This window comes from Branchiostoma lanceolatum, chromosome 3 (genome assembly GCF_035083965.1).
Source record: "Branchiostoma lanceolatum isolate klBraLanc5 chromosome 3, klBraLanc5.hap2, whole genome shotgun sequence".
Taxonomy (NCBI): Eukaryota; Metazoa; Chordata; class Leptocardii; order Amphioxiformes; family Branchiostomatidae; genus Branchiostoma; species Branchiostoma lanceolatum.
In genome coordinates this window covers 3,134,935-3,149,055 of record NC_089724.1, presented here as the reverse complement: position 1 = coordinate 3,149,055, position 14,121 = coordinate 3,134,935, and the positions used below count along the sequence as shown (strand labels likewise).

The window sequence follows — 14,121 nt, the reverse complement described above, 5'->3', positions numbered from 1 at the left end:
TACATCCACTAGGGAGCTTCAAATCCTTTCTTTTATTAAAGTCGATAAGCCCAAGGACTCCTTGATAAACATTCTTGTAATTATGAACAAAGTAACTCAAAGTCGACCCTCCTTGGAGTCCTTGCTTCAACAGTCTTCGTTCACTTACGAGATTGCCCGATTACACCCGAACGGCCGCCGAAAAAGTACGACGCTGTGCATTGTGGGAAAATCGACCTCCGAATGTTCCCGAAGTCATTTTGCCGCCGATTCTACTGCAGAACGGACGTTCAGCAGTTTTGTGCGTTCAGAATCGTGATTTTCTTCGCAAAGGAGTTGGAATTTAGCGGAATTCGACTTCGTCAGGCCGTAGAAGCATTCGGTAAATCTTTACACATTACGTCTCTGCCGTGTCAAGTCAAATTTCTGTCAGACTTTTAATTTTTGTCTCAGCTCTGTGCAGACGATATTTTGACAACTCGGTGACACGATCGCGACGTCCTCTGACAGGATTTTGTTTACATTTGTACCTCTACTTGTCATTAAAATATTCCTCTTGTCTTATATTCAGACGAAGGCCATTTCATTCGTTTCGGGAAAACACAATGTAACTGTATGAGTCCTGTGAACTACGTTATGTGCCGGGATTCCTATGTGTTGAGGGTTTGTTTACTTTCCACTGACTGCAACTTCAGTCGTGTAAGATTATGTTACAGCCACGTAACGTTGTATTTGCCAGCGTAGACCAATTGTCATCGAAGGGAAGTCGGCTCTAGTATTTACTAGTCGTAGAAACACTTAGAAAATTGCGGGCAGTATTGCAGATTTGTACTGTAGGCTAAAACTGCACTGATCTGTCATGACAGGAGTTTTCCCGCCATTTGTAAAGTGCAGACGACAGTGTGAAGATGGCGTCTGTCAGCAGCGCGAGCTCGTCAGGATCAGACGACGAGAACAACAGCAAGCAGGCAGCCAGCAGCAGCAGGTATTCGTGTTGATTTTTAACAATTTCACAATTAAAATTATGAGCTAGATGAATAAAACATCATCATCAGTTTTATGCAAAATACAATGTATTAGAAATAGATTTTCTTCTGTTTATATATATATAATTATCCTCCCCCCACCAACTTTTTGTGGTGATAAGGGTTTACTGTATCATGCTTATTTGCCATGTCTACAATTCGAACCTAGAGCTGCACTTTTTAAGATTAAACGATGTTATAACTTTGCACATAACATACTCCTGTGATGCAGTACACAAAGAAATGCCATTGGCACCAGTTGCACTTTACTTGAAATAAATGTCTTTTGCAATAACTATTTGTGTAATTACCATTGATGATTTAGTTTGATTCTCATTCTGACATATCGTTTTCTATCTCCCAGTTCAAACCCATTTGCAAGCATGATAGACACGGACTTTGACATGAGCAAAGTCCCAGAGACTGAAGATATTCGTGTCGAGCAGTACTTCAGCAAGGAAGAACTGGCAGAGCTCAGCAAAATCGAGATGACGCGATATCGGAATATGAAGCGTAACTACGACGTCATGAGGATGCTTGGTAAGTTTTTGATCGTTACAGTTGGAATTCTTAGATTGTTTTGATGACTGCTTCTGAGCAAAGTATACCATGGATAAAGTCTGAATCTTACACATGTATATACTGTAGTCAGAATTTTAGGAAATTTCACATGGTTTGGCCATTCTGTCATGTCAAATTTGCCATTTCTAATTTTTCCATGTTAGGTCTGCCTGGTAAGAAACCCTACTTCATGGAAAGGAACAGACGTAGCTTGGTTCAGCCCAAAGAGCCCCCCACCCCACCTCTCACCAGCAGTGAGTCAGAGGAAGATGAGGAATGGACGCCTGAACTAGAGAGGAAGAAGAACCAGCCGCCAAAGAAACGTGAGTGCTATGCTTTTTGTCAAGGGAAGCTAGCAGAATATCACATTTCAAGTAACAATATTGTGAATACAACTGACATTGCTATACTTATAGTTCTCAGGTAACTGGTAACTTTTTTTTTGCGTTTCGGCGCATGCGCGCCGGAACGCAATGTCCTGGCTTTTACCTTCAAGGAAGGAAGCTTGGTTCAACCAAGGAGGTTCCTTGGTTCAACACTGTGTCGCACACAATAAGACCTTATATGGCAATACGTTCCCAAATCCTTGTATAGCCGTTGCCTTATATGGCAAGAGAGCACGAAAAGGCAGGCAGGCTAGATTTGCATGTGACACAGGAGGGCGACCGCATGTAACTGCTACATCTATTCCACAAGATTGCAGAAGAAAAAAAATGATTTCGTCAAGAAAACGACCAAAAATCGGCATAAATGATACCATATAGTGAGGTTATAGCATTACGTCCAGAGTGACTAGTTACGTACCGCAGCTTGGCCGATCTGGCAACGCGAAGCACTTCGGACCCAGAAGATCTGGGTTCGTGTCCGTGCATGGATTTTTTTTTTCTTTTTAGATATTGAATATCAAAAATATATATTGATATTATATTAATCTATGAATATCATATTTATGAATATCATTTTTTTCATTAATGAATAAAGAAATATTTTATATTTGTTATTTTTAAATATTCATTTAATATATACAAGGTCTTTGTCTTATGAACAGGACTTCATAGATTCCAAACCCGGCATTCGAATTTTTCTGTTCATTGTAATGGAAAATACCGTGCAGCGGCTCCTATGCGCGGTAAGATGATTCTTGCAAAACACTCGCCACTAAACTTCTATCCCCGATGTAAACAGAGGCTCTTGATGTTGTTTGCAAAACAGCGATTCTTTGTTACAGTAGCAAATGCTCCATTGTTCAGTATCGACTTCATTCAGACAACACGGACATGGAAAGTGGCGCCCCTCGGCACAAAACTATGGGAATTTTCATGAATTTTAGCAAAATTACCCAGGAAAATAAGGAAGAAATGTTGTAAATGTGGAAACCAGAATAATACGGATGAGGTAGCTGTTGATTTGTTTGACATTTGGTAGTCATTTTAGATAGAACCTTAGCTGTTATGAACTTCTATTTCACTTAATTACCATAGTGCTGATGATTCAATGGTGCTTTTTCAAATTTTATGTTTTATTGCGTACATAATTACATTGATAGCTTTTATAATGAGCCTATTATACATTTTACAAATAAGTACAAGTTGTAGGCCAAGACCAGCTTTTTCAAAAGCACTTAAGTTAAGTGACGTAACTTCAAAATTGCTTTCCCCAATCTGCCTTTCTCTATTAAAACAGTACTCATTTCATTTCCCAAAATGACAATTTTTCTTATAGACTGAACAGCCCTTGAATGACTTCCTCTGGCAGATTTTACTTCAAGTAAAGGGAAAAGACAATTCACACTCATAAACGTAGCCGAAACGCCAGCTTTTTTTAAAAGCTCTTGTTTACACACTGGTGCCTTTTATGATTAGTATGGTTTAACTATCTTCCTATTTTAAGCAAAAAATCAATTCCCTCACATGTGTGTTCAAGATTGGCTAATACATAAATTTCCTGCTATTGTATTGCTATAGTCTGCTCTTGTTGGTGAAGTCCTTTGACTGTTTGCAGTGAGCTCTTTGAAAATAATATCTTGTAATCTACCCACAGCTTGGTTCTTGTTGCCTCCCAAGAAACCCAGGGTGTCGAAACCCAAACCCCAGACCAATGGTCCACATCAAAAATCTAAGGTATGTCGAGACACCAGTTCTGAATGCCATTCAACTGCTTTTGACATGCAATATTTACTTATGCCCATTTTACCTCCAGCTTGTTTTTGCTTATTTAATACTTGAGGGATAGATAAAATAAGAGGAATCACATTAAGCAAATGTATCATAACTTACATACATGAGTAAATTAGAAACAAATGATATGTCTTTTTGTAGATGGGTTACGTGGTGCTGAAATGCCATCCTTAAATGCACAGTTCTTGCCTTACTGGTGTACTCACAAACTTTTACCAATCAACCCACAACTCTGTAAGATAGTTTGTCAACACCAATGATTCTATGTCAAGAAGTTGGTGTGAACCTGAATGTTGAGGTACTCTCTGCTGTCAGTGAAACAATCAGCACCAAGGACAGGTAAAGTCTACAAACACAACAAAAGGGTACATGAGAGGCCTGGCAATATCTTTTTATTGTGATGGACATATACCATGATAACAATATCTCTTGCATCAATAGGCAAAAAATAAAGCTGTGGCAACAGTCAGCAAAGCCCCAGAGACAATGGAGAGCGGTGATGATGGTGCAAAAATATTCCTGGGTTTCCAAGCTGAGGAGGTGGCTGAAGTCCAGGCAGCCACAGCAGCCAGTATAGCAGAGCTGGAGAAGAAGATGAAGGATCTAGAGTTAGAGATCCAGCAAGAGGAGGCTGCTGGACCACAGGATGGACAGGAGGAAGGTTCAGAGTCAGACATCAGTACGGATTTGGAGGAAGGTATTTGTCACTCTTTCCTGTTCAATTATTGCAGGTTGAACAGTTAGGCTGGCATAATTTCTACCCATCATCCTAAAACATTTACCTGATTTATGAGTGGATGTAGACATGTCTACCGGTCCATAGATTTTGGAATAGCTGACAGATACTTCCTGACCCCCACATAGCCAGCAGGCTTTTATATAAAAAAAAAAACAAGTGCAAAACTAGGATAATGTTGCAATGAATTGCCTTCTTTCACATCCCTCTACAATCAAAATTAGTCCACCATGATGTCTTGTGTTACATCAGAGCTGCTGACCACAACACTGCAACCAGCAAAGCAGCCAGAACTGAAGAAGGAGCCAGTAGAGGATACAGGGGAGTCACAGAAGAGCCGCTATCCACAACGCAACATTCCACGAAAGAACTATAAGGAAGTTGAACTTCCGGATGATGACCACTATTTGTGTATGTACTTTATGATTGTTTTTGTTGTTAGTTGTTTCAATGAAATTTCTTCATCTGCTTGTTGTTTTGTATGTTCAAAGAGAAATAGTTGTTGCATTGAACACCCTATAACAAGCAAAGTTGTTAGGTAGTCTAGAATGATATATCAGTACTGTGCCATTGTGTTTTATATGTTTTGGTGACACATTCATTACATTCTTAAAAACGTTAATTGCAATTAACGCCATGACTTTATTTTGTTTCAGTCTGTGAAGACTGCAATGAGCTGTATGAAGGGGACTGTCCCGTCCATGGCCCACTTACTGTGGTGAAGGACAAAGAAGTTCCCAAGGGAGAAGAAAACAGAGCAGTTCGCACCCTACCCGACTTCTTGTCTGTTTGTCCTTCTAAGATCAAGGGGGCAGGAGATGGGGTCTGGCTGGATGGGAAAGCCATGCCTAAGAGCCTGGTGTTTGGGCCATATGATGGGAAAATCAGTGGTCCCGAGATAGGAATGACCAGTGGATATGCTTGGCAAGTAAGTGACCTTGTCTTATTTTTTCTCTGGTATATTAATGATATAGTGATTTAGCTCCATTGTTGTAATCATTGTTATTATGATATTCTCTGTGGGTTTTTTTAAGAACTTAGCATTGTTACCCTGCATCTTATTTGTCCTAAAAGGAAATCAATGGAAACAAGCTACCGTAAGTGATTCTTTTTATCTTCAAATTGGAATTACTTCTGCAGATATAATACTAGGTAACATATATTTATCTGAAATGTGCCACAAAATTGTAGATAACATCATGATTCATAGATGCAGCACATCACTCTATGCAAACCTAATATTTCCCATGCAGATCTCCAAGAATGACAAGGTGAAGTACTACATTGACGCCACTGATGTGACCAAGAGCAGCTGGATGCGTTACGTCAACTGTGCTAGAAATGAGGAGGAACAGAACCTGGTGGCCTTCCAGTACTACAGGAACATCTACTACCGCACCTACAAGCCTGTTCCCCCTGGCACAGAGCTGCTGGTGTGGTATGGGAACGAGTACGCCAAGGAGCTGGGCATCTCAGAAAAGGCAGAGACAAAAGGAGAGGAGCCCAATAAGCAAAGTAAGGCATAGGCTTTAGTATGAAATCCATCTCAGTCCCGAGAATTTGGAGTAGAGTATGCTGTGTTTTCTTCAGTGTGAACTATGCTCTTAGTCACTGTAAGCTTAACTCTGAGAAAAGTTGGCTATTCTAGGGAGAATGTGTTTTCTAAGCAGTTCGCAAGATGTGTAAGAAAACCACAGCAAAAATTAAGAGTTACAGTTTACTGTATCAACATCCTCGCCAAGGTATTTTCAAGGCAGTTTCAGGCTACTGGTGCACCAGGTGTGGTGGGATGTTCTCCAGCTGGCTAAACATCCAAATCACCATTGTATTCTGACATTTAGGTCCACACATTGCTTTTGTCAGGTTTGCATATTGAATCTGTTTATTTCTTTGCAGGTTTCCAGACAGGTGCTGCTGTAGGCTACAGCTGCAGCAGGTGTGGGAAGCTATCTACAAGAAAGGACTTAGACATTCAGACATTTCAGAACCACACTTTGTCATACTGAAGCTGCTACCTGTTATGTCTCTACAAGTATCCAAATAGGTGCAGTTGCAGGCTACAGGTGCAACAGGTGTGGGAAGTTGCTCTCCACCAAAGGCTACCTGGACAGACCTGTGTTCAAAGCACATTCATACATGTCAGGTCCACACAGTTTGGAAACTATCCTGAGATGTTGCCTGTTGCCATGATATTTCTCTGCAGGTATCAAGACAGGTGCAGTTGCCTGCTACAAGTGTGATAGGTGTAGGCAGCTGTTTCACAACAATAACAACAATTATAAACTACAGATGCGAAGAACAAGTTGACAGGTCAGGTCCACACTTTGTTTGGATATCATACTTAAGATGTTACCTGTTATGTTCTGCAGGTGTCTAAACAGGTGCAGTTGCAGGCTACAGGTGCAGCAGGCATGGCAGCCTACCAAAGACTAGTGAAGGCCAATGCTGTTATGTCATTGTTTTCAGATAGTACTGGAGATGTACACTGTTATGTCTATACAGGTGTCTAAACTAGTGCAATTGCAGATTACAGGTGCAACAGGTGTTGGAATCTGTTCCCCTCCCATTTCATCATATTGTTTGAAAGTATACTGAAGGTGCAACCTGTTATATCTCTGCAGGTAGCCAGACAGGAACCAGTGCAGACCACAGGTGTGACAGGTGTGGTCAGCTCTTTTGACTCCTTGGACAGACATGTGAAGACCCACACAGACATGTATGAACAGTCACCTGGTATGCCTGTCTAGATATCCAGAAAGGTGCAGTTCTTTGCCGCAAGTGCAACATATATGGAAGGGTGTTTGCTACCCAGGACTATTCAAACATACACATGAAGGTACATTCAGACATGTCAGGTTCACACTTTGTTACAATACCACACTAAAGCTGTTACCTTTGATGTCCCTGCAGGTATCAGGACAGGTGCAGCCAGGTGTGGGAGGCTGTTATCCACTCCAGACTCCCTAGACAAATATGCAAAGCAACACAAGACCTGCCTAATTTATACTTTGTTGAAGACCATCCATACTGAAAATGTTACCTGCTATGTAGGTGTTCGGAGAGGTACAGTTGCAGGATACAGGTGCAGCAGGTGGTAGTTAATAGACATATCATCCAGGCATGCCAGGTCCACATTTTGTTTGTGAGACCAAATCAAAGCTGATTGTTTTATCCAGGTATCTAGGCAGGTGCACTTTAAGGTGTTAGAGGCTGTTCTCCACTATAGTTCTCCACCCAAGCATACATGTACATGTCAGGTCCTCATTTTGAATATCATACTGAAATTATCAACTGTTATGCCTCTGCAGGTATCCAGACAGGTGCAGTTACAGGCTACAGGTGTAGCATGTGTGGGAACCTGTTCTCCACCCAGGACTACCTGGACAGGCATGTGAAGAAACATGGTGATAGGTCAGGGGTCAAGAGGCACAGATGTAAGCACTGCAATTATTCAACTGACAATTCAGCTAATTTGCAAAGTCACATGGTGACCCACACAGGAGAGAGACCACACAAGTGTCCCACCTGTGGAAAGGGATTTACAGAGAAGGGAAACCTGAAGAGACACCAGCTGGTTCACACTGATGAGAAACCCTACAGGTGTGAGGAATGTGGAAGGTCATTCAACCGACAGGGAAACCTGACCAGACACATGTTAACACATTCTGGTCAGCAGCCGCATGTGTGTACACAGTGTGGGAAGGGGTGTACAAGGACAGGTGATCTACAGAAACACATGAGAATTCATACCGGTGAGAAGCCATACAAGTGTGAATACTGTGACAGGAGGTTTACACAGAGGAACAATTTGAAGACACATGTTATCAGTAATCACACTGAGGAGTTTCCCCACAGGTGTCAGGTGTGTAGCAAGGGTTTTATGGCACCAGGTAAGCTAAGAACCCACATGCAGGAACAACACAGAAGCTAAGACCATATTGATCTACACCATAGCCTTTATACAAATGTGTCACAAATAGGGGCAGTTTCAATAAGTAATATAATTTAAAGTCATTACTTGACTTTTGACTTGAGACATCTTGCTACTGTGTGTGGTCCAGACTTTGCTACTTGACCCTGCTGCTAAGAACATAAGGATGGAAGAAATCACACTTTTTAAAATGTATATGTAGCAAGTAAATATTTTTTATTAGAGCAAATACGTTGATTGTGAAATGTATGGATATCCTCTTGATATACTACTGTTGGTTCATTCATATGTCATCAAGTGTTACTGAAATTTGATGATGTTGGCATGGATGATATATCTATAGATTTAGGATCAACAACATAGTTTCTGTTAGTCTATGAAATGGCCTGATGCTTTTTATGTGAAATTGCTTGTATTTTTCTCCAGTTCCCATGTGCAGTAATGTCCATTAGCCAAGTCCATATTACCTAGTTGTCAATTTGGTGAATTATGAAATGTATAAGCATACATGTACTTAGTCTCAAAGTTTATGATGTCAATATATTAAGCATAGTTTTTAGATGTGATGATATGAGGTAATATATCTTTAACTAGTATTCTTTTAATGTTCAGAAGTAAACTTTTTGAAGTTCTTTGTCACATGGTTCAAAGTTAATATATCTAATCGATATAAAAGATAGGTTGGATGAGGTTGAATATATTGGGAAATCAACAGCAAAGACACTTCATGTTAGTTGATTCCTATTTCTATGGTGATAGATTGAGCATTCTTTATAAGGTTTACAACACAGCCTTGTACTACAACTTTTTAGAAACTATTGTTAGAGTACTGCTACCTAAGCTACTGTTGTTAACTTGTGTTCTATGCAGTTCATTACAAGTTGTGTGCATTGGTTGCCGATTATTAAATTTCTCTGGATAGAAGACTTTGTGAAGATATAAAGTTGTTATTAAACTTTTCTAATGTTCACACTATATTCTGGTGTTGTGATGCACTCTTCTGTACGTTTACAACATTGTTTAGTCTCTATCAGACAAAAAGCTATTGGGAGAATAATAGGGCCTCCGTATATAGGTTTTGACTGGCCATGCGCAGCCGGATGGGTAAATGATAACATTACTGATCTGGCCAATTATTCTCATAAGAAATTGCTTTGCTGGCTAGGCCGTGACTTCGTGGATCATGGATACATCTATTAAGCCTGATCATGAGTAGTGAATAGCAAGCATATTTCACAACAATCCTCATAAAATGTGTCGGATTACGTGATTAGTGAGAACTGAGGTCATTAGAGGGTTTTAAAAGCACCCACAAATTCTGAAATGTCTTTAAAACAATGATCCGTAAATATTGGTATGTTTCACGAACCTAACCATCTAGCCCTATATAATGCATTATTTTTTTCGGTTTAATAATAGGACAGAATTAGCCTTTACCAAGCTGCGCGGATCGCTGGGAAAATAGTATAAAAGTATTTCAGGGGTAGTCCGCTATACAGTAAAGCTCAATAGGCGTCGCCAATTTAGCTTCACTGTGTATCGGACTACCCCTGGCATACTATTCACTCTATTTGGCCGATTTATACTATTTTCCCAGCGATCCACGGAGCCTGGTAGAGGCTAGGACAAAATAACAAACAAACAAAACATTGTTGTTGTTGTTGTTGTCCTTGTTTAACGTCTATTATTTCGTTAGACATGGTCTCCAGGTGCTGTGCTGGTCGCTAGGTTTCAGTTCTTGTTGATTTCTCGCTAGGTTTTTAGCACTTGGTGACTTGAGGTAGCGTGTTGCTGGATGTGTTTCAGTTGAGCACGTCGAATCTGCGAGTGCTCTCGATGTACTGGGAGAATGTTCTGTACATCTGTGTGTTGATTACGTCTGTGAGGTCTTCTCTCATTCCAGCTAGAGTGACGATGTCCGTGTGTCTGTTCTCCGCTGGCGTGCCGTAGGTCTCGTATGTGCTTTCGATCTCCTGCAGCATTTGGTGTCTTTCCCTTTCATAGCGGGCGCAGTGGTACAGGAAGTGGTTGGTAGTCTCCGGGGCGTCGCAGTTAGGGCAGTTTGGAGACGTCTCAGGGTTCTTCCAGTTTTGGTAGGCATTGAGTTTTGTGTGGCCACTGACTAGTCGGTTGATGTTGATTTGTGTGCGTCTCTTTCCAAGTGCTTTTCCTTTCTTCTTCATGTTCATGGCTATCTTCTGCATGTGTTCGCTTTTTGTGTTCAGCTTTGTTCTTCGGTCCCATCTCATGTGTGCTTGAGTTTCAATGTGTTTCGTGGCCTGTTGTCTTGTCCATGATGCGTTCGTCTGGATGTTAGCAGCTTCAGCTGCTGCTAACTTTGCCTCTTTGTCTGCAATCTCGTTGCCGGGTATGCCCATGTGACCGGGACACCATGTGAACTGTATTGTGTGTCCTTGTAGATGGAGGGAGCGTAGCTTGTTTCTGATGCTATGTACAAGGCTGTTGTATGCAGTGACTTGCTGTGTACCTGTGACTGATTCTATTGCAGCCTTGCAGTCACATAGGATGAGGACATGATTAGCGGTAGATGGTCGTCTGGAGAGTGTTTCTATGGCTAGGTGAAGACCTTCCAGCTCCCCTTCGTAGTTGTTGGATCTGCTTGCCACTGGTTTACGCACTGCAAAGGGTTCAGTGCTTCCCCATTGTTCGTAAATGACAGCAGCACTGCCGGTGGGGCCGGGATTTCCCAGGGCAGAGCCGTCTGTGAAGACGACTGTTGTCGGTTGTCTGTTGTCTGAGATGTTTTGCAGCATGTGTATGATGTCATCTCTTGCTTTGTCCTTTCCACCTGTGGTGTGAGTTGTAGGTGTGAAGGAGCCGGTTATGGTGCCCATGACAAAGGGGGGTAGTCTTCTGTCGTAATATGGTTCCTTGTCTACTGTGTGTTCCTCTAGCTCTTCCCTCAGCTCATTGAATCTGGTCTGTAGCAGGTGCAGCTGGGATCCCGTCTGGTTGGCTGTTTTTTGAGACTTCATGTGTGTGATGGCGTCGTAGATGGGGTTTCCTGTGTGCTTTGTTGCCATTCTCAGGTAGCTCTGGGCTTGTCTGCATGTGAGATGTATGTCGATAGGTGGTACCCCTGTGATTGCTTCCAGTGCTTCTGTGCTTGTCCGTTCAAGACACCCAGTTGCAGTTAGGAGTGCTTGTCTTTGGACAGGTGTGTAGGCTTTTTCCAGTTTGTCCATGGCGGAGACGGTGCATTCTGCTGCGTAGTCTAGGATTGGTCTGACTAGAGTGGTGTACAGGAGGATGTGAGCCTGTTGGTTGGGGTTGTTCTTCGCTTGTGTCACTTTGCTTACTGCCTTCAGGGCTTTGAAAGCTTTCGTCTGTGTTGTCTTGATGTGTTTCTCGAAGGTCAGCTGCTTGTCTAGGGTTACCCCTACCAGTTTGAAGTCGTTGACCACCTGTACGTCTTTGTTGTTGATTTTGAGGTCTGCAGTGTTAGTTCTGTCAGCATGTGGGGGTGGGAAGATCATCGCCTTAGTTTTGTCGTGTGCGACTTTCATGTTCCACAAAGGGCACCATTCATGGATGACTTTGGACATCCCTTCTTCTACGCTTTCTCTCACAGCTTTGATGTCTTCGCCAGTCTTCCAGGCAGCTGCATCATCTGCGTATTGGAAGTTGTCCAGGTTGCTGTTAGTGTAAGCGTCTGCCGTGTACAGGTTGCAGAGGGTGGTGGAGAGGACAGCCCCTTGTGGGATGCCGACTTTGCTTTGTTGTGGTTGGGTGGTGATGGAATTTACTCTGAAAGATGTCTCTCTGTCCCGGAGGAAGGTGTTGAGGTAGCACAGCATCCTTCCTTTGACACCCTTAGTGATGACTTTGTAGAGTAGACCTTCTTGCCAGACCCTGTCAAAGCATGATTCATAGTCTGCAAAGACAGCCACGGTGGTTTTGTTTTGTTTCCATCCCTCCGTGATGTTTTGAGTGAGCCTCAGTACTCCATGTGATGCGCACCTGTTCCTTCGGTAGGCAAACATTACAAGCTACCACAATCTATGAAAATAAGCAGTTTTTTGCGTTTCGGCGCATGCGCGCCGGAACGCATTGTCCTGGCTTTTACCTTCAAGCAAGGGACCTTCAAGGAAGGAACCAGGGAAGCTTGGTTCAACACTGTGTCGCACACAATAAGACCTTATATGGCAATACGTTCTCAAATCCTTGTATAGCCGTTGCCTTATATGGCAAGAGAGCACGAAAATGCAGGCAGGCTAGATTTGCATGTGACACAGGACGGCGACCGCATGTAACTGCTACAACTGTTCGGAAATATCATTGCATTGTGGTTTCGGACTTTGATATCCTGAAAAATGACCATATTACATCTATTCCACAAGATTGCAGAAGAAAAAAAATGATTTCGTCAAGAAAACGAGCAAAAATCGGCATAAATGATACCATATAGTGAGGTTATAGCATTACGTCCAGAGTGACTAGTTACGTACCGCAGCTTGGCCGATCTGGCAACGCGAAGCACTTCGGACCCAGAAGATCCGGGTTCGTCTCCGTGCGTGTATTTTTTTTTCTTTTTAGATATTGAATATCAAAAATATATATTGATATTATATTAATCTATGAATATCATATTTATGAATATCATTTTTTTCATTAATAAATAAAGAAATATTTTATATTTGTTATTTTTAAATATTCGTTTAATATATACAAGGCCTTTGTCTTATGAACAGGACTTCATAGATTCCAAACCCGGCATTCGAATTTTTCTGTTCATTGTAATGGAAAATACCGTGCAGCGGCTCCTATGCGCGGTAAGATGATTCTTGCAAAACACTCGCCACTAAACTTCTATCCCCGATGTAAACAGAGGCTCTTGATGTTGTTTGCAAAACAGCGATTCTTTGTTACAGTAGCAAATGCTCCATTGTTCAGTATCGACTTCATTCAGACAACACGGACGTGGAAAGTGGCGCCCCTCGGCACAAAACTATGGGAATTTTCATGAATTTTAGCAAAATTACCCAGGAAAATAAGGAAGAAATGTTGTAAATGCGGAAACCAGAATAATACGGATGAGGTAGCTGTTGATTTGTTTGACATTTGGTAGTCATTTTAGATAGAACCTTAGCTGTTATGAACTTCTATTTCACTTAATTACCATAGTTCTGATGATTCAACGGTGCTTTTTCAAATTTTATGTTTTATTGCGTGCCATGTACATAATTACATTGATAGCTTTTATAATGAGCCTATTATACATTTTACAAATAAGTACAAGTTGTAGGCCAAGACCAGCTTTTTCAAAAGCACTTAAGTTAAGTGACGTAACTTCAAAATTGCTTTCCCCAATCTGCCTTTCTCTATTAAAACAGTACTCATTTCCCAAAATGACAATTTTTCTTATAGACTGAACAGCCCTTGAGTGACTTCCTCTGGCAGATTTTACTTCAAGTAAAGGGAAAAGACAATTCACACTTATAAACGTAGCCGAAACGCCAGCTTTTTTTAAAAGCTCTTGTTTTTATCCTGACCTTGATGAAAACAGTACGTGTGAGTTCCAATCGGCAGCATTCCGAACAACTCGGTTGCTCAAACCAAATGTCGAAACATATTCATCACGGCCAGTGCAAACACAGGAGGCATCCCGCTTGTCCTGTGGCCTTTAACCCTTTCTACCCTAGCCTGCCACATGCGTCATCATATCATGGTCATATTCGTCATAGTTCACCC

At 41.6% G+C, this 14,121-nt stretch overlaps 2 protein-coding genes across 2 annotated transcripts; one reads left to right on the top strand and one right to left on the bottom strand.

Annotated features, from left to right (window-relative positions):
- Positions 1–149: 149 nt before the first annotated feature.
- Positions 150–8,861, top strand: LOC136429184 (histone-lysine N-methyltransferase PRDM9-like). Its single transcript, XM_066419060.1, has 14 exons — positions 150–361; positions 846–964; positions 1,369–1,544; positions 1,730–1,888; positions 3,606–3,685; positions 4,184–4,439; positions 4,731–4,889; positions 5,135–5,406; positions 5,732–5,993; positions 6,375–6,394; positions 6,848–6,925; positions 7,100–7,211; positions 7,787–8,368; positions 8,836–8,861. Exons 2-14 carry the CDS (start codon positions 888–890, stop codon positions 8,859–8,861), a joined length of 2,259 nt encoding a protein of 752 aa, XP_066275157.1. The 5' UTR covers positions 150–361; positions 846–887.
- Positions 8,862–10,211: 1,350 nt separating this feature from the next.
- LOC136429183 (uncharacterized) lies at positions 10,212–12,227 on the bottom strand. The gene has a single exon (XM_066419059.1). It carries the CDS (start codon positions 12,225–12,227, stop codon positions 10,212–10,214), a length of 2,016 nt encoding a protein of 671 aa, XP_066275156.1.
- Positions 12,228–14,121: the final 1,894 nt, after the last annotated feature.

Coding starts and splice junctions, on each gene's coding strand:
- LOC136429184 (XM_066419060.1), top strand. CDS start 888: ATGGCGTCTGTCAGCAGCGCGAGCTCGTCAGGATCAGACGACGAGAAC. Junction 3,686..4,183: donor GTCCACATCAAAAATCTAAG/GTATGTCGAGAC, acceptor TTGCATCAATAG/GCAAAAAATAAAGCTGTGGC. Junction 7,212..7,786: donor CATGTATGAACAGTCACCTG/GTATGCCTGTCT, acceptor ATGCCTCTGCAG/GTATCCAGACAGGTGCAGTT.
- LOC136429183 (XM_066419059.1), bottom strand. CDS start 12,227: ATGCTGTGCTACCTCAACACCTTCCTCCGGGACAGAGAGACATCTTTC.